General features: G+C 43.5%; 1 protein-coding gene across 2 annotated transcripts; it reads right to left on the bottom strand.

Annotated features, from left to right (window-relative positions):
- Positions 1 to 578: 578 nt before the first annotated feature.
- Positions 579 to 24,588, bottom strand: RPL3L (ribosomal protein L3 like). 2 transcript variants are annotated; one of them, XM_056534024.1, is made up of 11 exons: positions 24,440 to 24,588; positions 21,520 to 21,590; positions 13,675 to 13,867; positions 9,296 to 9,464; positions 9,094 to 9,229; positions 8,458 to 8,644; positions 8,114 to 8,274; positions 6,932 to 7,033; positions 5,971 to 6,066; positions 3,007 to 3,126; positions 579 to 720 (listed from the first exon to the last, which is right to left on the bottom strand). In XM_056534024.1, the coding sequence occupies exons 1-11, from the start codon at positions 24,450 to 24,452 to the stop codon at positions 664 to 666; spliced, it is 1,305 nt and encodes a 434-aa protein (XP_056389999.1). In that variant the 5' UTR covers positions 24,453 to 24,588; the 3' UTR covers positions 579 to 663. The 2 variants fall into 2 exon arrangements, with proteins under 2 accessions (XP_056389999.1, XP_056390001.1); XM_056534026.1 differs by lacking the exon at positions 21,520 to 21,590 and having other exon boundaries at positions 24,440 to 24,575.
- Positions 24,589 to 24,671: the final 83 nt, after the last annotated feature.

Raw genomic sequence — 24,671 nt, 5'->3', positions numbered from 1 at the left:
TCCATGTCAGGAACTGTCCAGATTAGAAGCAAATCCCCATAGAAAACCTCTCCTGCTCTGGACAGTTCCTGACATGGACAGAGGTGTCAGCAGAGAGCACTGTGGTCAGACTGGAAAGAACTACACAACTTCCTTTGTAGTATACAGCAGCTGATAAGTACCGGAAGGAATAAGATTATTATAAACCTGTAGAAGTCATTTACAAATCTGTTTTAACTTTCTGGCACCAGTTGATTTGAAAAATTTATTTTCTCCACCGGAGTACCCCTTTAATCTATGAACCATGTTGCTCTGAATGCAAGGTGGACACATATGTTCCTTTGGCACTACCTATGACTACCTTGTCTGGTCCCTGGGATTCATTTAATAATTCTTCACAGAGCTGCAGTCCATAGTCTCTGGTGAATGGTCACAGCCAGTGACCTATAGGAAGAGAGTGGAAGAATCAAAATGGCCTCCTTTCCAGTGGTGTTGCCCACACACTTACAATTTGAGGTAACACCGTCTGGTGCTTGTTGCCCCACCACATATACATCCGGCCGGACGACCTTAGTGCAGGTACGAAAGGTTGGAGGGTGATGAACAAAAAAATGAAGGTGATGATATCACAAGGCCATATTTATTGCCATTCCTTCATCAATAAAACATATAATGGTACAAGGCCTACGGCTCCTCTGCTGGCTCCAACTTGTCTTTTATTAGATGCTTCTTCTGGGGTCCCTGTAGGGGGCGACACAAATGTCAATAATCAGGTGACAGATGACCAAACATTTTTCCCCCACATTCCTTATTGTCTGTAATGGAGACTGGCCAGGTACTTCTTCAACGAGACCAGAAATCCCATTTTTGGGATCAGTTGTCCAATTCCCATCAATCAGATTTGTCTAGGCCAGTGTTTCCCAACCAGCGTGCCTCCAGCTGTTGCAAAACTACATCTCCCATCATGGACTTCATCCACTTTCCTTTATGATGCTGGGTTCACATCACGTTTTTGCCATAAATTTTTCAATCAGTTTTTCTAAAGAAAACCATATGGCAAAAAAACGGATGGAACAGTATGGGAAAAAAGTAAACCGTATGCGTTCTAAACCGTATACTGTTTTTAAAAATGCATACGGTTCCGTCTGTTTTAATTTTTTTTTTAAAACATGTTTTTGAAAATTTTGTCCAAATTTTAATGGCAGGGGTGTTGGGTGGGGACTTTAGGATGCAAATACGCATGTGCAAAGTAAAAACTGTATATGGTTTCCCGTAAAGAACCGTATACATGTGCGTTTCCCATTGACGTCCATGTAAAAAAAAAAAGTATGCGGTTTTTACTTTGCACATGCGCATTTGCATCCTAAAGTCCCCACCCAACAGCCTCCCATTTATAATGGACAAAATTTTCAAAAACATAGGTTTTAAAAAAAAATCAAAACGGACAGAACCGTACTGCACTTTTAAAAAACAGTATACGGTTTAAAAAACGCATACGGTTTACTTTTTCCCATACGCTTCCATCTGTTTTTTTGCCATACGGTTTTCTTTAGAAAAACTGATTGAAAACAGTATGGCAAAAACGTGGTGTAAACCCAGCCTGACACCCATATAAACTAAAACGACAGTTGAGAATTTGATACAATTGTATCCAATCTACACAATTCTCAGAAATAGTGTTTCCCAATCAGGGGTGCCTCCAGCTGTTGCAAAACTACATCTCCCATCATGCACTTTATCCACTTTCCTTTATGATGCTGGGTTCACACCACGTTTTTTGCCATACATTTTTCAATCAGTTTTTCTAAAGAAAACGGTATGGCAAAAAAACGGATGGAATCGTATGGGGGAAAAAGTAAACCGCATGCGTTTTTTAAACCGTATGTGTTTTAATCCGTATACTGTTTTTAAAAATGCATACGGTTCCGTCTGTTTTTATTTAAAAAAAAAACCCATAGAACCGTATACATGTGCGTTTCCCATTGACGTCCATGTTAAAAAAAAATAAAAGTATGCGGTTTTTACTTCGCACATGCACATTTGCATCCTAAAGTCCCCACCCAACACCCCTCCCATTAAAAATGGACAACATTTTCAAAAACTTTTTATAAAAAAAAATAAAAAAAAAGTTTTTGAAAATGTTGTTCATTTTTAATGGGAGGGGTGTTGGATGGGGACTTTAGAATGCAAATGCGCATGTGCAAAGTAAAAACCGCATTTTTTTTTTTTTTAACATGGACGCCAATGGTAAACTCACATGTATACGGTTCTATACGGGAAACGGTGTACGGTTTTTACTTTGCACATGTGCATTTGCATCCTAAAGTCCCCACCCAACACCCCTCCCATTAAAAATGGACAACATTTTCAAAAACTTTTTTTTTTTTTTTTATAAAATGTTGTCCATTTTTTAATGGGAGGGGTGTTGGATGGGGACTTTAGGATGCAAATGCGCATGTGCAAAGTAAAAACCGCATACTTTTTTATTTTATTTTTTAACATGGACGTCAATGGGAAATGCACATGTATACGGTTCTACACGGGAAACCGTGTACGGTTTTTACTTTGCACATGCGCCTTTGCATCCTAAAGTCCCCACCCAACACCCCTCATTAAAAATGGACAACATTTTCAAAAACTTATGTATTTTTTATAAAAACGGACGGAACTGTATGCACTTTTAAAAAACAGCATACGGTTTAAAAACATACAGTTTACTTTTTCGTATATGCTTTCCCAATCAGGGGTGCCTCCAGCTGTTGCAAAACTACAACTTCCAGCATGCTGGGAGTTGTAGTTTTGCAGTAGCTGAAGGCCCCCTGGTTGGGAAACATCGGTTTAGGTCAGTGGTCTTCAACCTGCGGACCTCCAGATGTTGCAAAACTACAACTCCCAGCATGCCCGGACAGCCGTTGGCTGTCCGGGCATGCTGGGAGTTGTAGTTTTGCAACATCTGGAGGTCCACAGGTTGAAGACCACTGGTCTAGGCCATAAAAAGTTTTGGTGAAAAATTCCCTATAAACCCACCATGAAGGCTCTCTTTTCCTGGTCTGTCTGGAAGCATCCATGGCCGAACTTAGATGTAGTGTCGATGAATTTTAGGTCGATGGACTCCAAGGCACGACGACTTGTGTGAACCAACAAAGACTGCGAGACAAAGACCATGAGAGTTATGAAATAGACATGAAAAGACACCTTGGAGGAGATTTATCAAAACCTGTCCAGAGGAAAAGTTGCCCAGTTGCCAATAGCAACCAATCAGATCGCTTCTTTCATTTTAACAAGGCCTCTGAAAAATGAAAGAAGCGATCTGATTGGTTGCTATGGGCAACTCAGCCACATTCCCTCTGGACGGGTTTTGATAAATCTCCCCCCTTGTTTTTATAAAACCTTTCTTTCTGGTTTTCCTCATTAGGGTGCGTTCACACGGCCGTCTTTCCCCGTTTATTTATTTATTTTTTATCCCCGTTTCAGTTCCTTTCTTGCAGGCTGTAAAACGGATTAAAGACTGTTTTAAAAAAAATCCCATTCGTGTCAATGGGAATTTTTTACAATCCCGTTTACATCCGTTTGTACCCGTCTGCACTCATTTTCGTTTTGTGATGGCAGAAAAAAACGGCGCGCATGCAGTATTTTTTCTTCCGTCTAAAAACGTTAGAAAAAACGGATACAGTAAATTTAACATTGAAGTTTATGGAAAAAGGATGAGCCTTTAATGTCATCCATTTGCATCCGTTTTTTTTTTTTTATATATATATATATATATTTATTAAATTTTACAACAAACATTACACTATACAATAAACAATACATTTTTAGATTAAACATTAAAGTAAAAGGTGAATATTATATCAAGCTCAAGGAAACTATGAAGTATAATATGTTATACAATAGAATAAAATAAGTAAATTTCCATGCTGATAAAATACAACAGCATATATATATATATAAATAATAACAAATTAACTATAACAAGTCATAACATTTTCAGCGAAGGATATCAGATGTGATTAAATTAAAGGTATAGTAGTTATTGTTTTAATGGTCGGATTGCCTTCACACCCCTCCCCTTACAATAAGAGTAAACTAGACACTAAAATTAAATAAATAAATAAATAAAAGATCTAAAAGTAATTCTGATAATGTATCTAGAAGGAATCATGTGACATTAGGGAATTTATGTAACCATGCATTCCAATTATTTCTTTTTTTTATACCAAAACCATTTTGATGCGCCAATGTGATCTCATATTTGCAGTTGGAAGTTACATTTGCTATAAGTTCCTGGATTGTTGGGACATCGGAAGATTTCCATCTTCTTGTAAGTAAACGTTGGGCGGTAAAAATTATGTGACAAATGGGAATACAACATTTTTCTGGAATTTCATGAATGCATCCGTTTTTTCAATCCGTTTTTTTTAAACCGTTTTTACTTCTGAGCATGCTCAGAACAAAAAAAAAACATTTTTTTTTATTAACTGAACAATAACATCCGTTTGCATCCGTTATTGTCCGTTTTTTTTGTTGTTTTTTTTTTTTAAAGTCTGTTTTTACTTTTGAGAAGAAGAAGAACGGGACGGGTCTAGACGGCCATGTGAGCGCAGCCTTAGACGTTTTTCTTGACTGATGTTCAGGCAAGTCCCACCCCATGTATGCGCCTGATCTTTAGAACCTATGATGGGTCGAGAATAGGCCTAATCTTATTCTGATTTTAACCAAAATTGCCTCTAGACATCTAGAACATCTAAAAGTTTTAAAACAAATCATCCACCAACAAACTACAATGATCCCTCAACTTACAATGGCCTCAGGTTACAATATTTTCGGTCTTTTCTGGACCATTGTAACTTGAAACCAGACTCTTCCATACAATACTACAGACAGTCCAGATCTGTGAAACATGTCAATGGCAGGAAAAACTGACCAATCAAAATGGGCATTTATTTGGTTAACCCATTGTAATACTGAAGTGCCTGCACTGACTGGAGTCTGGTAGCGCCCCCTACAGTACAGGGAGGTATTTACATGTTCTGTACTACTCTTTACCTGTATTACTGAAGTGTATGCACTGACTGGTGTCTGGTAGCGCCCCCTACAGTACAGGGAGGTATTTACATGTTCTGTACTACTCTTTACCTGTATTACTGAAGTGTATGCACTGACTGGTGTCTGGTAGCGCCCTCTACAGTACAGGGAGGTATTACATGTTCTGTACTCTTTACCTGTATTACTGAAGTGTATGCACTGACTGGTGTCTGGTAGCGCCCCCCACAGTACAGGGAGGTATTTACATGTTCTGTACTACTCTTTACCTGTATTACTGAAGTGTATGCACTGACTGGTGTCTGATAGCGCCCCCTACAGTACAGGGAGGTATTATATGTTCTGTATACTCTTTACCTGTATTACTGAAGTGCATGCACTGACTGGTGTCTGGTAGCGCCCCCTACAGTACAGGGAGGTATTACATGTTCTGTACTCTTTACCTGTGCCAGGGTTATCTGCTCTTTTCGACACCAGGTGAGGGCGACTCCATGTTACTTTTTTAGGACACTGTGTACTGTACAGAACCCTGAAGAAGCTCCTGTCCTCTACATAGACAGTGATTACAGCTCCCAGCAGATCTTTATTACTTTTATATGTAAGGATTTGCTTTATCTATATTAGTTATTTACTTGTTTTTGTTTAATCCTCACTTTTTCCTATTTTTGGATGACATTTTGGGGGCTTCAGAACCAATTACCAGGTTTCCATAGAATTATGGTTCTTAACATACAATGGTCTCAACATACAATGGTCGTCCTTGAACCAATTAATATTGTAACTTGAGGGACCACTGTAAGACATTCCAGGGTCTATATATTTACCAAGACCCTATATTGTAGAACATCTTTCAAACATACAGTAAAGTAAACGTTCTTCCGGCTTCATGACAAGTAGTAGTTTGTATAATTTTCCTCTACTGGATGTGTCTCCAGCACGTTGGCTTACCTTCCGGAGGGTGAGGACACGCTTCTTGCTTCCTACAACGCATCCCTTAACCATGATAAAGTCATTGTTTACTGGACCGTAATGTGGGAACCCTCCCTGGTGAACAAGTGAACACAAGATGGTGAGCATTAAAGTTTATTAAGGGAGGGCATCAAGAGTAGAATGTAGTGCTAAACACTTTGGAGACTGGGAAATGGTGGTAGACAACCAGTGTGGTAAATGTAGGGTGTAGGGTTTGCACCAGTGTCTTGGGCTATAAAGGCCACTCAACAAAGCAGTGCTAGGATTTATATGTGACTTGTAGAGCAGTGGTCTCAAACTGTGGGCCTCCAGATGTTGCCAAACTTCAACTCCCAGCATGCCTGGACAGCCATGCTGGGAGTTTAAGTTTGGCAACATCTGGTGGGCCACAGTTTGAGGCCACTGTTGTAGAGGGACCATGTACAAGTTTTGCATTGTAAGCTTTAAAGTGTAAGTCCAATGGGAGACGCAGGTGACACTGGGCGGTACAGTTGTCCATGCAACCGTAGGATGCCCAGTGTGTTCCGTGCATGAGTCCTTTTCTAATGACAGCGTTGTATGGTTCCCTCGGGACAGAACGGACGGGACTTACACTTAAAGGGGTACTCCCGCGCTTAGACATCTTATCCCCTATCCAAAGAATAGGGGATAAGATGCCTGATCGCGGGGGTCCCGCTGCTGGGGACCCCCGTGATCTTGCACGCCGCACCCAGTTTAAAATCAGTCCCCGGAGCGTGTTCGCTCCGGGTCTGATTACTGTCGATCACGGGGCCAGAGCGTTGTGACGTCAAAGATAGGCTGTCCTTTGGATAGGGAATAAGATGTCTAAGCGCCGGAGTAACCCTTTAAATATACACTTTGGGCAAACTGTCTCTTTATGCATGGATTTGGGGATATTCTTCACTTGATATTGGAGTTGTCCATCTACTAATATGCTTACCAATGGTGTAATGGACTTGTCAGTGATATCGTACTGTGTTGATGCATTGTTCTTCACAACCTTTCCATCTTGGAGATGGATACCTTTGCCAATACGATAAATCTTTGGGGAAAAAACAGAAACATGTCTAATGGGTGGATTGTAAATAAGGAACTTGGTGTGATTTTTATAGGACAACAAGGTGTCTCCTAAAGGGGTACTCTGGTACTAGACATCTTATTCCCTATCCAAAGGTTAGGGGATAAGATGTCCGACTGTGGGACCCATGCAATCTCCGGTCTGGCACCCCAACATTCTGAACATTTATGTTCAGAACGCCAACTGTGCTAGGCTTCGGAGCGGGCGTGGTTGTCATGCCCCCTCCATTCAAGTCTATCGAGAGACGGAGATCGCTCCGTGCATGCAGGAGATCTGGCGGCTGGGACCCCCCGCGATCAGACTCTTATCCTCAATCCTATGGATAGGGGATAAGATGTCTAGTAGCGGACAATTCTTTTAAGCTTAAAGGGGTACTCCACCCCTAGACAACTTATCCCCTATCCAAAGACTAGGGAATAAGATGACATTCCCGCCACTGGATCCCCCCCCCCCCACCACCACCACGATCTCCCTGCAGCACCCGGCGAAGTTCGCTCCGTGCAACAGATGACTGGGGTGCTGCAGCAGAGATTTCGGGGGGTCCCAGCGTCGGGACCCCCATGATCAGACATCTTATTCCCTATCCTTTGGATAGAGGATGAGATGTCTAGGGGCGGAGTACCCCTTTAAGCTGCTGTATACTTTAAATAGCTGCTGGCAAACAAGCCTCCTTCATTTTCCTCCAGGCTCCCTGTGCCATGGAATTCCATATTTACGATAGGGGAATAAGCTGTTGGTATCCAGCTTACGCAATCCTTCCTTCTTCCAGCATTTGCTATCTGGACATATTCAGGACACTCCTATACACAATGCATAGTCAGCCAAATACTGCTGGAATATGTAGGTATGGCCATATTTAGTTTTTTTTTTTTAATCATGGCTAAACCTATAAAAGATACAAACTCCACAGGGTACGCACCCAATGCCTACCACACCCCTTCTATAACCTATCATTTAGATATAACCACCAAGTTATTTACATACCTTACTCCATAATATAATTAAATAATCATCTGTTTTTATATCCACAAATATTGGCAGTACCTTCTTGTTGATCTCCGTACGATGGTGGTAACCCTTCTGGCCAGCTCGGGCTATGGTGTAGGAAACGCGAGCAGGGTGCCAGGCTCCGATGCAGGCTACCTTACGTAAACCCTTGTGTGTCTTACGTGGCAACTTCTTGTTGTGCCAACGCGAGGTTACACCTAGTACAAAAACCTATCAGTATTATTTATATAATAAATATTACAATAAAAATGTTTCATCCAAGTCCATCTCTATTTTGTTAATAGGAACTGACCAGTCAATGTGTTATAGTGATAGATGAACCGGACCTAGCTAGGAGGAATATTTTTGGGGTGGTCAGTGGACAAGTTCAATTCAATCACCTTTCATTCCCTTTCCCTTGGTAACACCAATGACATCAATCATCTCATCCTGGCCAAAGACGGTGCTCACTGGGATTTGCTTTTCCAGCTTCTCGTGAGCCCAGTCTACCTTCTCAGAGATGGTCCCACCATTAAGCTGGATTTCCATGACATGGGCCTTCTTCTGCCTCAACGGGAGAAGCTTCATCTGCAGAAAAGAAAATCGATGACTGTAACCAAAAAAATATAGAAATTGAGTCATGAACCTCAGATGTTACTTGTGGTTTTGGTTAAGTAGGTGGAGCAGTAGAAGGGGTCACCTTTATCTCTACATATCAGCCATACTTAGTTGTCTTAAAGGGGTACTCCACCCCTAGACATCTTATCCTCTATCCAAAGGATATAGAGGATAAGGGATAAGATGTCTGATCTTGGGGCCCACAACCACACCTTCTCCCATAGAATTGCATTGAGGGGGCGTGGTGTGATGCCACAAGGGGCGTGGTTGTGAAGTTGCAACCCCCACCGCCTGCTCAAAGCGTTCGGAACAATAAGAAAGATTCTTCATCTCATAACTCCACCTACTTGACAAAAAAACTTGAGTTATCAACTAGCAAGTACTGAGTCTATTATTATTGACCCATGGCCTCTCCTTACCTGAGTGTGCACTACAACCCGGATAACCTTGCAGTATTTCTTCATGGCAGCAAAGTCTTTTTCGAGCTGTTTCTTGCCTTGTTCATCCTGCCATTTTTTGCAGTACTTTGTAAAGGCCTTTTTCTTGCTCTTATACCTAAAGAACATTGATGATGGTTTAAGAGTCCAGATCAGCTTACAGGTCCATCCCCGGGACACTTACCAAGTCTTATAGAAGCGTCTCCGGCACTCATCGCTGATATGTTCAGCAAATATGGTCTTCAAGACTCTCAAGCCTCGAGGTGTCTCCACGTATCCCACTATCCCCACCACGACCAGAGGAGGGGTTTCTATGATGGTAACGGCTTCTACTTCCTCCCGCTTAGAAATCTCTGAATTAATAAAAAATGATACTATGTCATCATGTATTTAATAGAGAAAACTTGCTTTAAAGGACATCTGCAGTGATATAACACTTCTCCCCTATCCACAGGGGGATAAATGTTTGATTGTGGGGGGTCCGACCGCTGAGACCCCCCCTGTGATCTCCCAAACGGGGCCCCGGCCTTACCGCGCTGTGCGCTGGCTAATAAACGTTGAGTCGACCTCACTGAGGTCAACGGTACGCCCCCTCCCCATACAGCTCTATGGGAGAGGTGGGAAGGCACTGAACACTGCATCTCCGCCTCTCCTGTGGTGGCCCAGTACAGGAGTTGCCCCCCTGTACCCTTGCTGTCCTGTCTGGCGGACTCTGTTGCAGCGTCCCCTGAGTCCCCCCTTAAGTTAAGTATATTAAATGGTTAATAAGTGTCTATATTATCTAATATAATGTATATATGACGTTATGTACCTTTAAATGTTGTTACCAAGTCTTATAACCGAGGAAGGTACCAGTGATCAGGTGACTTATAGGGTGACCTATAGGACCCCTCCAGAGTCTCCCCGATATAAACTCCGGGAGGAGCTGGCTAGGGGGTTCTAGTTTCAGTTTGGAGCTGAGGAACAGACAAGACCTGGAGAGAGTGTCTGGTGTCCTGAGGAGACCCAAGACCGACCACGCAGCCACACTTCTACCAATCCAGTGCCCCACAGGTGAAGGTCAGACCTGGTAAGGTACATACGGGGTGAAGTCTGTCTAGTCAGTCCTAGTCAAGTCAGTCAAGATCTGTCTGCATAAAGTCAGTGTGGGCTGGCAGCAAATTGTCCAAAATTCACTACAAGTCCCAGCGAGCCCTAAAGTCTCTGAAGACACTGGTCACCTCGTTGGGCCCAACTGAGCTGTAAAGTCTATTCCATCTGTCTGCCTCAGTAAAGCTGCCGTTGTTACGTAACTTGGCGTCAGTGTCATTATTTGCCCCCGTGCCTAGCCCAGTATCCAGCGGTATACCTTCGGGTGGTGTAGAGGTAAAACCACGCCCTGGCGTCACAAATACAAGGGCAACTCAGCCCCTAGGTTAATAAAATCTGCCCTCATCACATCCTCACCACACTCCCATTGAACTACACGGAGGAGGCATGTCGGGAGCAGCGTCATGCTGGGGCCGGCACCCCTCCTGCACGAGAGAGTGGGAGACCGGGGGGGGGGGGGATAAGTGTTGTATCACTGCAGATGTCCTTTAATTCATAAACATGGGGGGAGATTCATCAAGACCTTTGCAGAGGAAAAGTTGCTCAGTTGCCTATAGCAACCAATCAGATCGCTTCTTTCATTTTTCAGAGGCCTAAAGTTGCTGAGTTGCCCATAGCAACCAATCAGATCGCTTCTTTCATTTTTCAGAGGCCGAAAGTTGCTGAGTTGCCCATAGCAACCAATCAGATCGCTTCATTCATTTTTCAGAGGCCGAAAGTTGCTGAGTTGCCCATAGCAACCAATCAGATCGCTTCTTTCATTTTTCAGAGGCCGAAAGTTGCTGAGTTGCCCATAGCAACCAATCAGATCGCTTCTTTCATTTTTCAGAGGCCGAAAGTTGCTGAGTTGCCCATAGCAACCAATCAGATCGCTTCTTTCATTTTTCAGAGGCCTAAAGGCCTCTGAAAAATGAAAGAAGCGATCTGATTGGTTGCTATGGGCAACTCAGCAACTTTTCCTCTGCACAGGTTTGGGTGAATCTCCCCCATGGTCAGGCCTTCATTTCTAGATAAAGACAAGTCTAACTTTGGGATAAGACTCTTCCGGTTTTTAGAATAAAGCTCAGTCCTTTTAGATAAGGATCTTCAGTACTTCAGAATAAAGCTCTTCCCTAGGATAAAGCCCAGTGCTACATTAAAGGGGTACTCCGGTGGAATTTTTTTTTTTTTTTTTTTAAATAAACTGGTGCCAGAAAGTTAAACAGATTTGTAAATTACTTCTATTAAAAAAAAATCTTAATCCTTCCAGTACTTATTAGCTGCTGAATACTACATAGGAAATTCTTTTCTTTTTGGAACACAGAGCTCTCTGCTGACATCATGAGCACAGTGCTCCCTGCTGACATCTCTGTCCATTTTAGGAACTGTCCAGAGCAGCATATGTTTGCTATGGGGATTGTCAGCAGAGAGCACTGTGGTCAAGATGTCAGCAGAGAGCTCTGTGTTCCAAAAAGAAAACAATTTCCTCTGTAGTATTCAGCAGCTAATAAGTACAGGAAGGATTAAGATTTTTTAATAGAAGTCATTTACAAATCTGTTTAACTTTCTGGCACCAGTTGATTAAAAAAAAAGTTCTCCACCGGAGTACCCCTTTAATAAGAATCTTCTCTTTCTAGGATAAAGCTCAGTCATACTCTAGAACAGAGGTCTTCAACCTGCGGACCTCCAGAGGTTGCAAAACTACAACTCCCAGCATGCCTGGACAGCCAACGGCTGTCCGGGCATGCTGGGAGTTGTAGTTTTGCAACCTCTGGAGGTCCGCAGGTTGGTGACCACTGCTCTAGAATAAAGCTTAGCCCTACTTTTGGATATGGGGTTTCCCTATTCTAGAATAAAGCTTTATCCTACTTTAGGACAGGGCTCTTCCTCCTCTAGGATAAAGCTCACTCCTATCTTAAAATAAGGCTCGTCCCTAATCTACCATAAAGCCAATTTCTCCTTTTAGAGGAGGTATTTACTAGTGAGAAGTTTCCTTTAAAGGGGTATTCCAGGAAAAAAATAAAATAAATAAATAAAACTTTTCTATATTAACCCTTCCAGTACTTATGAGTTGCTGAATACTACAGATTAAAGGGGTATTCCAGGAAAAAACTTTTTTTTATCTATCAACTGGCTCCAGGAAGTTAAACAGATTTGTAAATTACTTCTATTGAAAAATCTTAATCCTTCCAATAATTATCAGCTGCTGAATTTAAGTTGTTCTTTTCTGTGTGGAAACAGTGCTCTCTGCTGACATCTCTGCTTGTCTTGTCAACTGCACAGAGTAGAAGAGGTTTGCTATGGGGATTTGCTTCTACTCTGGACAGTTCTTGAGACAGGCGTCATCGGAGAGCACTTAGACAGAAAAGAACAACTCAACTTCAGCAGCTCATAAGTACTGAAAGGATTAAGATGTGTTAATAGAAGTAATTTACAAATTTGTTTACCTTTCTGGAGCCAGTTGATATATAAAAAAAAGTTTTTTATTCCTGGATAACCCCTATAACGGTTAACAGAAAGAAGACATTAAAGGGGTACTCCGGTGGAAACTTTTTTTTTTTTTCTATCAACTGGTGCCAGAAAGTTAACCAGATTTGTAAATGACTTCTATTAAAAAATCTTATGAGCTGCTGAATACTACAGAGGAAATTATTTTCTTTTTGGAACACAGAGCTCTCTGCTGACATCACGAGCACAGTGCTCTCTGGACAGTTCTTAAAATGGACAGAGATGTCAGCAGAGTAGGAGAAAATCCCCATAGAAAACATATGCTGTACTGGACAGTTCCTAAAATGGACAGAGATGTCAGCAGAGAGCACTGTGGTCATGATGTCAGCAAAGAGCTCTGTGTTCTAAAAAGAAAATAATTTAAAGGGGTTTTCCAGGAAAAAAAAATTTATATATCAACTGGCTCCAGAAAGTTAAACAGATTTGTAAATTACTTCTATTAAAAATCTTAATCCTTTCAGTACTTATGAGCTTCTGAAGTTAAGGTTGTTCTTTTCTGTCTAAGTGCTCTCTGATGACACCTGTCTCGGGAACCGCCCAGTTTAGAAGAGGTTTGCTATGGGAATTTGCTTCTAAACCGGGCGGTTCCCGAGACACGTTTCATCAGAGAGCACTTAGACAGAGAAGAACAACCTTAACTTCAGAAGCTCATAAGTACTGAAAGGATTAAGATTTTTTAATAGAAGTAATTTACAAATCTGTTTAACTTTCTGGAGCCAGTTGATATAAATATATATATATATATATATATATATATATATATATATATATATATATATAAAAATAAAGTTTTTTCCTGGAATACCCCTTTAATCTGTAGTATTCAGCAGCTCATAAGTACTGGAAGGATTAAGATTTTTTTAATAGAAGTTTACAAATCTGTTTAAATTTCTGGCACCAATTGATTTAAATAAAATAAAGTTTTCCACCGGAGTACCCCTTTAATGATATTGCATAATTTTGTATCACATGTGTTGTTCCACATACTGAGTCCCGAGCGGTGGATCTCTCGCAGAATGTGGGTCATCCCAGCCTTGTAGCCAAGGAACGCTGTAAGGTGAACAGGTTTGCTGGGGTCATCTTTTGGCCAAGTCTTCACTTTACCCCGGTGACGTTTACTGCGCTTATGGGGCAAAAAACCAAGATGTCCATGCCGGGGGGCCGAAAACTTGCGGTGAGACTGTAAGAAATATTTTATGAATAAAAAGCATTTAAAAGCCACCGATACTTTAATGTGAAGCATTGTGGAAATAACTAGAGATGAGCGAACTTACAGTAAATTCGATTCGTCACGAACTTCTCAGCTCGGCAGTTGATGACTTTTCCTGCATAAATTAGTTCAGCCTTCAGGTGCTCCCGTGGGCTGGAAAAGGTGGATACAGTCCTAGGAGACTCTTTCCTAGGAATCTATACACCTTTTCCAGCCCACCGGAGCACCGGAAAGCTGAACTAATTTATGCAGGATAAGTCAGCAACCGCCGAGCCGAGAAGTTTGTGACGAATCGAATTGACTGTAAGTTCGCTCATCTCTACTCACAACCAATACTTATAATAATTTGTATAAAATACAATCATAAAACAATAAGAATATATAAAATGCTGCTTGTATATATATCTACTTTGTTTAGAACGAGCTGGGATCTAGAACCTTATTCACGACTGTACCCCCAAAGGGTGAAAGTATGTCTGTGGGTACCCCTCACGCGGAACTTACGCCATAAAAGTACTTCATTTCATAATAGCGTGTGCTTACCTTTCTAATGTGATATTTAATCCCCTTATCCCAATGTTTCCCAACCCAGTCCTCAAGACACACCAACATTCCGGGTTTCATTCCATTGGAATAGAACAGAGAAAAATTAAAATCCTGGACTGTTGGTTGTGCCTTGAGGACTGGGTTGGGAAACACTGCCTTATACCATTATTCCCCCTCCCTCTAATCCCCTTTTGCCATTATCTCCCCCCTCCATCTTAATCCGCTTTTGCCATTATTCCCGCCCCCTCATTATCTTGTATTTCTTGTGGAATACAAGATAATTAGCTAAAAAGCTAAGACAAGATAATGACATTATTATCTTGTATTCCACATAGGCTGATGAAGAAAGGCTGTCTATCCTGAAACGCGTCCAGCCAATTGATCTATTTTAAACCTACATTGGTGCCTTTCACTACTATTAGTATTTCAGTTCCAACCGCCTTTCCTACATCGGAATAATTTCTATCTTCCATCAATATCTTAAAGGGGTATTCCAGGAAAAAAAAAATGTTTTATATAAACTGGCTCCAGAAAGTTAAACAGATTTGTAAATTACTTCTATTAAAAAAATCTTAATCCTTCCAATATTTATCAGCTGCTGGAGTTGAGTTGTTGTTTTCAGTCTGGCAACAGTGCTCTCTGCTGACATCTCTGCTTGTCTCGGGAACTGCACAGAGTAGAATAGGTTTGCTATGGGGATTTGCTTCTAAACTGGGCGGTCCCCGAGACAGGTGTCATCAGAGAGCACTTAGACAGAAAAGAACAACTCAACTTCAGCTGCTCATAACTACTGAAAGGATTAAGATTTTTTAATAGAGTAATTTACAAATCTAATAAAAGTAATAGCTTATACCTCTAGGACCTCACCAACCTTGGTGCATAATGATAAGGGTGGAAATAAATATAAATATAACAGCGTTACTCGTATAAAAATTTTAATTAAATATAAATAAAAAATAAATAAAATAATTTACACATTTGATTGGCACTGTTAAATGATAATCCCACTGGGCCCTAGTGGGATATCAAAAATATTAATAGGATGGATATTGAGATGGATATTGTCCAATAATCTAATATTCCAGTGTAGAAAAAGTCCGTTATTCCGCAAATGAAATATAGAAACCAAAAGGTCCCGGTTTGTAACAGAGTACGGTAAGTCTCTTGGAAAAATTAGATCAATCTCCAAGTAAAGGATAAAAATGATGTTAAACAATTTCTCACCACTGTTTGTGGCGGCTCGATATCCTGTATTTATATGTCACGGTCCAGCACTCCTCTCGTGTGCCTATGGCAGGGGGCACCGCAGTTTCACGTCTCCCTTGCAGCAGGGGGGCGCAGAGTAATGTCCAGTGCCGCAAGCTCCGGTGGCAGGGGAGCGCAAAGTGATGTTCCGTGCTGTAGACTGCACCTGCTCACCGGCTGCCTCTTGATGGTATTAATCCGACGCTCCGGCAAGAGTGTCGGTCAGCACGGGAGCCTTGGTGAGTCTAGTGGCAGTGGTGCATTCGGGAGCGGTAGACAGTCCGGGGATGGCTTCCCACGTGGAAACTTCAACTGCGGGAGATGTGGACTATGGTGACTAGACTCACCAACGCTCCCGTGCTGACCGACACTCTTGCCGGAGGGGCGCAGAGTAATGTCTAGTGCCGCAAGCTCCGGTGGCAGGGGAGCGCAAAGTGATGTTCCGAGCTGTAGACTGCACCGGCTGCCTCTTGATGGTATTAATCCGACACTCCGGCAAAAGTGTCGGTCAGCACGGGAGCGTTGGTGAGTCTAGCGGCAGTGGTGCGTTCGGGAGCGGTAGTCAGTCCGGGGATGGCGTCCCATGTGGAAACTTCAACTGCAGGAGATGTGGACTATGGAAGATGGTTAGAGGTAATAGTCCACATCTCCCACAGTTGAAGTTTCCACGTGGGAAGCCATCCCCGGACTGACTACCGCTCCCGAACGCTCCCGTGCTGACCGACACTTTTGCCGGAGTGTCGGATTAATACCATCAAGAGGCAGCCGGTGAGCCGATGCAGTCTACAGCACGGAACATCACTTTGCGCTCCCCTTCCACCGGAGCTTGCAGCACTGGACATTACTCTGCGCCCCCCCTGCCATCGGGGCTGCAAGGGAGACGTGAAACTGCGGTGCCCCCTGCCATCGGCACACGAGAGGAGTGCTGGACCGTAACATAGAAATAGAGGATATCGAGCCGCCAGAAACAGTGGTGAGAAATTGTTTAACATCATTTTTATCCTTTACTTGGAGATTGATCTAATTTTTCCAAGAGACTTACCGTACTCTGTTACAAACCGGGACCTTTTGGTTTCTATATTTCGTTTGCGGAATAACGGACTTTTTCTACACTGGAATATTAGATTATTGGACAATATCCATCTCAATATCCATCCTATTAATATTTTTGATATCCCACTAGGGCCCAGTGAGATTATCATTTAACAGTGCCAATCAAATGTGTAAATTATTTTATTTATTTTTTATTTATATTTACCGTATTTTTCGCCCTATAGGACGCACCGGCGTATAAGACGCACCCAATTTATAGGTGCAAAATCTAAAAAAATAAATATTTTGAACCCAATAGTGGTCTTCAACCTGTGGACCTCCAGATGTTGCAAAACTACAACTCCCAGCATGCCCGGACAGCCGTTGGCTGTCCGGGCATGCTGGGAGTTGTAGTTTTGCAACATCTGGAGGTCCGCAGATTGAAGACCACTGCATAGGAGGTAATACTCACGTGTCCCCGCCGCTCCAGACCGTCACCGCTGCCCTGGGTGTCGCTCCATTGCTGTCGCCGCGTCCCCGTCGCTCCGGAACGACTCTGCTGCCGGCCGGGTATCCTCGCTCTCCGTCGCCGCCATCACGCCGTTACGCACGCCGACGCACGTACGTGATGACGAGGAAGGAGAGCGCCGGCCATACAGGGGATCCCTGAACGGAGAAGACACCGAGGAGGCAGGTAAGGTCCCCCCCGGTGTCCTGTAAGCACTAACCCGGCTATTCAGTCGGGTTGTTCGGGACCGCCCGAACAGCCCGACTGAACAGCCGGGTTAGGTTCACTTTCCCTTCAGACGCGGCGGTCAGCTTTGATCGCCGCGTCTGAAGGGTTAATACAGGGCATCACCGCGATCGGTGATGTCCTGTATTAGCCACGGGTCCCGGCCGTTGATGGCCGCAGGGACCGCCGCGATAGGGATGTATTCGCCGTATAAGACACACCGACTTTTTCCCCCCAGTTTTGGGGAAGAAAAAGTGCGTCTTATAAGGCGAAAAATACGGTAATTAAAATTTTTATACGAGTAACGCTGTTATTTTTATTTCCACCCTTATCATTATGCACCAAGGTTGGTGAGGTCCTAGAGGTATAAGCTATTACTTTTATTAGATTTTTATCTTCTGCCGGTGGGGTCCGGTTATAGCTTTAATTACCTCGGTCCTTTTGTTGTGAGCTTCACCCTATTTCAAATTAATTTACAAATCTGTTTAACTTTCTGGAGCCAGTTGATATATAAAAAAAAATTTTTTCTCGAATACCCCTTTAATAAATGTATTTATATTGTATTCATTTATGTTACTTATTTGCATAGAATCTAATTTACTTACTATATACCATTACCTATATACCTGGTTCCTAATATCACATATTTATATTTTTATTTTTACACTTATTTTTCTCCACTAATATCACTCATATAACCTAGAGGACTGAGATATGTTTTGCTTTCTCACTTTGATAGGAAACCTTTTTTTTTTCCAACAGGACTACCCCTTTAAGGCCATGTTCATGTGGCGGAATTTCCCATTCGGAATTCCGTCGACACATTCCGCTCAAAAATTCCGTTGCAGCAGAGTCCCATTGATTTCAATGGGATTCTGCTGCTCCGTGCACACGGCGGAATTTACACGACAGAAAAAGCTGCCATGGAAATCCTGAATCTGGAACGTGTTCACTGTTTCTGGGAATTCCGTTCGGAAATGCATTGCCGTCTATGGAGATGGTCCTAGTGCCAGCAGAACATGCAAATGTGCGGACATTCCGCACATTTTTCGCTGTGTGAACATAACCCCACCCATTTGTCTATTTTCTATCTCTTACCCCAATACTCTCACTCGTCTGCCATTTCCATACGTAATATATATACTGGTGTTTCGCAACCAATGTGCCTCCAGCTGTTGCAAAACTACAACTCCCAGCATGCCCGGACAGCCTTTTCCGAGGGAGGAGGCGGGACGGAGTTACGGCTGACAATGTCCTTAAATGGACACCGTACATCTACAATTCGTCACCCACTAGGTGACACCCCATTTCCCTAACTAATGGATATAGGAGAAGGGTGATACAGGTCACCCACTAGGCGACACCCCACCGCCCCAACTAATGGATATAGGAGAAAGGTGGTATAGGTCAACTACTAGAGGACACCCCACCGCCCCAACTAATGGATATAGGAGAAAGGTGGTATAGGTCAACTACTAGAGGACACCCCACCGCCCCAACTAATGGATATAGGAGAAAGGTGGTATAGGTCAACTACTAGAGGACACCCCACCGCCCCAACTAATGGATATAGGAGAAAGGTGGTATAGGTCAACTACTAGAGGACACCCCACCGCCCCAACTAATGGATATAGGAGAAAGGTGGTACAGGTCAACTACTAGAGGACACCCCACCGCCCCAACTAATGGATATAGGAGAAAGGTGGTATAGGTCAACTACTAGAGGACACCCCACCGCCCCAACTAATGGATATAGGAGAAGGGTGGTACAGGTCACCTACTAGAGGACACCCCACCGCCCCAACTAATGGATATAGGAGAAAGGTGGTATAGGTCAACTACTAGAGGACACCCCACCGCCCCAACTAATGGATATAGGAGAAAGGTGGTATAGGTCAACTACTAGAGGACACCCCACCGCCCCAACTAATGGATATAGGAGAAAGGTGGTATAGGTCAACTACTAGAGGACACCCCACCGCCCCAACTAATGGATATAGGAGAAAGGTGGTACAGGTCACCTACTAGAGGACACCCCACCGCCCCAACTAATGGATATAGGAGAAAGGTGGTATAGGTCAACTACTAGAGGACACCCCACCGCCCCAACTAATGGATATAGGAGAAAGGTGGTATAGGTCAACTACTAGAGGACACCCCACCGCCCCAACTAATGGATATAGGAGAAGGGTGGTACAGGTCACCTACTAGAGGACACCCCACCGCCCCAACTAATGGATATAGGAGAAGGGTGGTATAGGTCACCTACTAGAGGACACCCCACCGCCCTAACTAATGGTTATAGGAGAAGGGTGGTATAGGTCACCTACTAGATGACACCCCACCGCCCCAACTAATGGATATAGGAGAAGGGTGGTACAGGTCACCTAATAGGTGACACCCCACCGCCCCAACTAATGGATATAGGAGAAGGGTGGTATAGGTCACCTACGAGAGGACACCCCACCACCCCAACTAATGGTTATAGGAGAAGGGTGGTACAGGTCACCTAATAGGTGACACCCCACCGCCCTAACTAATGGATATAGGAGAAGGGTGGTACAGGTCACCTACTAGAGGACACCCCACCACCCCAACTAATGGATATAGGAGAAGGGTGGTATAGGTCACCTACTAGAGGACACCCCACCGCCCCAACTAATCGTTATAGGAGAAGGGTGGTATAGGTCACCTACTAGATGACACCCCACCGCCCCAACTAATGGTTATAGGAGAAGGGTGGTATAGGTCACCTACTAGATGACACCCCACCGCCCCAACTAATGGATATAGGAGAAGGGTGATACAGGTCACCTACTAGATGACACCCCACCGCCCTAACTAATGGATATAGGAGAAGGGTGGTACAGGTCACCTAATAGGTGACACCCCACCGCCCCAACTAATGGATATAGGAGAAGGGTGGTATAGGTCACCTACTAGAGGACACCCCCACCGCCCTAACTAATGGATATAGGAGAAGGGTGGTACAGGTCACTTACTAGGTGACACCCCACAGCCCCAACTAATGGATATAGGAGAAGGGTGGTACAGGTCACATACTAGAGGACACCCCACCACCCCAACTAATGGATTTAGGAGAAGGGTGGTATAGGTCACCTACTAGAGGACACCCCACCGCCCTAACTAATAGATATAGGAGAAGGGTGGTATAGGTTACCTACTAGAGGACACCCCACAGCCCCAACTAATGGATATAGGAGAAGGGTGGTACAGGTCACCTACTAGGTGACACCCCACCGCCCTAACTAATGGATATAGGAGAAGGGTGGTACAGGTCACATACTAGAGGACACCCCACCACCCCAACTAATGGATATAGGAGAAGGGTGGTATAGGTCACCTACTAGGTGACACCCCACCGCCCTAACTAATGGATATAGGAGAAGGGTGGTACAGGTCACATACTAGAGGACACCCCACCGCCCTAACTAATGGATATAGGAGAAGGGTGGTACAGGTCACCTACTAGAGGACACCCCACAGCCCCAACTAATGGATATAGGAGAAGGGTGGTACAGGTCACCTACTAGAGGACACCCCACAGCCCCAACTAATGGATATAGGAGAAGGGTGGTACAGGTCACCTACTAGGTGACACCCCACCGCCCTAACTAATGGATATAGGAGAAGGGTGGTACAGGTCACATACTAGAGGACACCCCACCACCCCAACTAATGGATATAGGAGAAGGGTGGTACAGGTCACCTACTAGAGGACACCCCACCACCCCAACTAATGGATATAGGAGAAGGGTGGTACAGGTCACCTACTAGATGACACCCCACCGCCCCAACTGATGGATATAGGAGAAGGGTAGTGTAGAGAAGTTAGGAGAAGGTTAGTAGACTGGAGCAACCCCCATAGATTGCTTCTTGCCCGTGGAGATTAAACACCTGTCCATAGTGCCGCAGAATGGTCCCCGGCCACAATCAGTAGGCACAAAGTCATTGTCCTACCCTGAAAAGTTAACCCTACTTATTCCTGCCACGTCTACGAGGAGGTTATTATGAAAAATCCGAGCTTTGGTGGAGGCATACAGACCATAGGACTTGTCCCGGAGCTGGCTGCTGGAGGAAAGAGGCCTTTGCCAAGTGCTGATCCAACAGTGATACCTAAGAAGTTGGAGGAACAAATTTAGCTTCAGGCTTCATACGCTTCTATATTCATTACAGAGGCGCAGAGGATGCTGGGAACCCTTGATATTAATCAGGAGCGTCCTATGGGGGATGGTCAGGTGTCAGAGTAGTGAGATCCCTGGGGGACGCTAACCTAGAAAGGTGGCACCATGTGCACAGAGCTTGTTATTGTGAGAGGCTGGCATCTTATCTCCTCTATGAATGAATGAGGATGTGAGCTTTCTTCTCTTCATGAATTACACGAAATAGGGCGACGCATGGAATGGCGCGGAAGGAATCTATTCTGTGCCACACATCTGTTCTGTCGCCTTTTAAAGAAAAACATCTGTTTTCTAATATCGTCATGTCACACACCAGGACCTATGCCAACACGTCACCCACCAGGACCTATGCCAACACGTCACCCACCAGGACCTATGCCAACACGTCACCCACCAGGACCTATGCCAACACGTCACCCACCAGACCCTATGCCAACACGTCACCCACCAGAACCTATGCCAACACGTCACCCACCAGAACCTATGCCAACACGTCACCCACCAGAACCTATGCCAACACGTCACCCACCAGAACCTATGCCAACACGTCGCCCACCAGAACCTATGCCAACACGTCGCCCACCAGAACCTATGCCAACACGTCGCCCACCAGAACCTATGCCAACACGTCGCCCACCAGAACCTATGCCAACACGTCGCCCACCAGAACCTATGCCAACACGTCGCCCACCAGAACCTATGCCAACACGTCGCCCACCAGAACCTATGCCAACACGTCACCCACCAGAACCTATGCCAACACGTCACCCACCAGAACCTATGCCAACACGTCACTCACCAGAACCTATGCCAACACGTCACCCACCAGAACCTATGCCAACACGTCACCCACCAGAACCTATGCCAACACGTCACCCACCAGAACCTATGCCAACACGTCACCCACCAGAACCTATGCCAACACGTCACCCACCAGAACCTATGCCAACACGTCACCCACCAGAACCTATGCCAACACGTCACCCACCAGAACCTATGCCAACACGTCACCCACCAGAACCTATGCCAACACGTCACCCACCAGAACCTATGCCAACACGTCACCCACCAGAACCTATGCCAACACGTCACCCACCAGAACCTATGCCAACATGTCACCCACCAGAACCTATGCCAACATGTCACACACCAGAACCTATGGCAAAATACACACAATACTCAATATTCACACACACAATATAAAATTTTCATGAACCAATAAGATGCGAAAACAAATTTAATGTATGTTTGTTAAACCTTTTATTAAAAGTAAAAATCAACCCCCCCCCCCCCCCAAATTCCCATATAAAATATATGTAAAGATTAATTTGAAAAAAGAAAAAAAAAACATTTGGTATTGCCACGTGCGTAATTGTCCTATTAAAATATAACATTACTTATCACATGTGGTAAATAGCGTAAACATAAAAAAAAAATACATAACCCCAGAATTGTGTTTTTTGGTTTTTTTCAAAACATGTCCCAGAAAAAAAGTAAAAAGCGATGAACAAAAAGTGTCTGGTCAATACCACAATGGTACTACAAAAAACTACAGCTCAAAGTCCAAAAAATTAACCCTCACACAGCCTAGTATCAAAAAATGGCGATAAGCAAAATAAATAAATAAAAAATATATATATATATATATATATATATATATATATATAATTTATTTTTATTTTTTTACTGGTAAAACATGATGGAAACTATGTAAATTTGGTATTGTTGAAATTGCGTCCACCTAAAGTATCAAGATAAAATGTTAACTCACGGTGAACAATGTAAAAGAGACTCTCTTGTAATCCTTCCAGTACTTATTAGCTGCTGAATGCTACAGAGGAAATTGTTTTCTTTTTGGAACACAGAGCTCTCTGCTGACATCACGAGCACAGCGCTCTCTGCTGACATCTCTGTCCATTTTAGGAACTGTCCAGAGCAGCATATGTTTTCTATGGGGATTTTCTCCTACTCTGGACAGTTCTTAAAGGGTACCTCTCATCAAAAAAACTTTTGATATATTATAGATTAATGTATGCAGAATAACTTCACAATTGTATGTTATTAAAAAATATGCTTCTTTCTATTTAATTTTCCACTTTGAAGAAATGACCACTAGGGGTCTCCCTACCAGTCCTGGCAGCAAGCATTTCAGACTCATGCTGGAGTCCTAAACACTACGAGCTGCCAGCCTGCTTTGTTCACAAAGGAGAACACTCAGAGCTGCCAGCCTGCTTTGTTCACAGCCTGTTTGGCTGTGAACAAAGCAGGCTGGCAGCTCTGAGTGTTTAGGACTCCAGCATGAGTCAGAAATGCTTGCTGACAGGACTGATCGGGAAAAATACAATAGAAAGAAGCATATTTTTCATTAACATGCTATTGGAAAGTTATTCAACATTCATTAATCTAAAATATATCAAAAGTTTATTTGATGAGAGGTACCCTTTAAAATGGACAGAGATGTCAGCAGAGAGCACTGTGGTCATGATGTCAGCAGAGAGCTCTGTGTTCCAAAAAGAAAAGAATTTCCTCTGTAGTATTCATCAGCTCATAAGTACTAGAAGGATTAAGATTTTTTTAATAGAAGTAATTTACAAATCTGTTTAACTTTCTGGCACCAGTTGATTTAAAAAATAATAAAAAAGCACCGGAGTACCCCTTTAACCCCTTAAGGGCCCCTGAGTTTTCCGCGAGAGTACCCCTTTAAAAAACTATTGAGGTCAACCGCAATAGTCCAACCGACACTTAAAATTGGCGAATGTGTAAAAAGTTCCAAATTAGTTGTACCTGTTTGATACATTTTGTCAGTAGACGTCAATGGATACGATTCTACATACAGATGCAAAAAAAAATCGTGATAAGAACGCAGCCTAATAAAGTAATGAAAACAAGCAACAGCGCCCCCTGGCTATATACTGTAAGGGGCGAACTGGAGGCTTGAAACAGAGGCGAAATCGAGGCTTGAAACGCCATACGAGCCGCGATTGGTTGCGAGGTACCACGTGATTGAAATAGCTGC

The sequence above is a fragment of the Hyla sarda genome, chromosome 8 (assembly GCF_029499605.1).
Source record: "Hyla sarda isolate aHylSar1 chromosome 8, aHylSar1.hap1, whole genome shotgun sequence".
Classification (NCBI taxonomy): Eukaryota; Metazoa; Chordata; class Amphibia; order Anura; family Hylidae; genus Hyla; species Hyla sarda.
This window is presented reverse-complemented; position numbering and strand designations above follow the sequence as displayed.

Coding starts and splice junctions, on each gene's coding strand:
- RPL3L (XM_056534024.1), bottom strand. Junction 8,645..9,093: donor GGGTTGTAGTGCACACTCAG/GTAAGGAGAGGC, acceptor TCTTTTCTGCAG/ATGAAGCTTCTCCCGTTGAG. Junction 8,275..8,457: donor CAAGGGAAAGGGAATGAAAG/GTGATTGAATTG, acceptor TTTTTGTACTAG/GTGTAACCTCGCGTTGGCAC.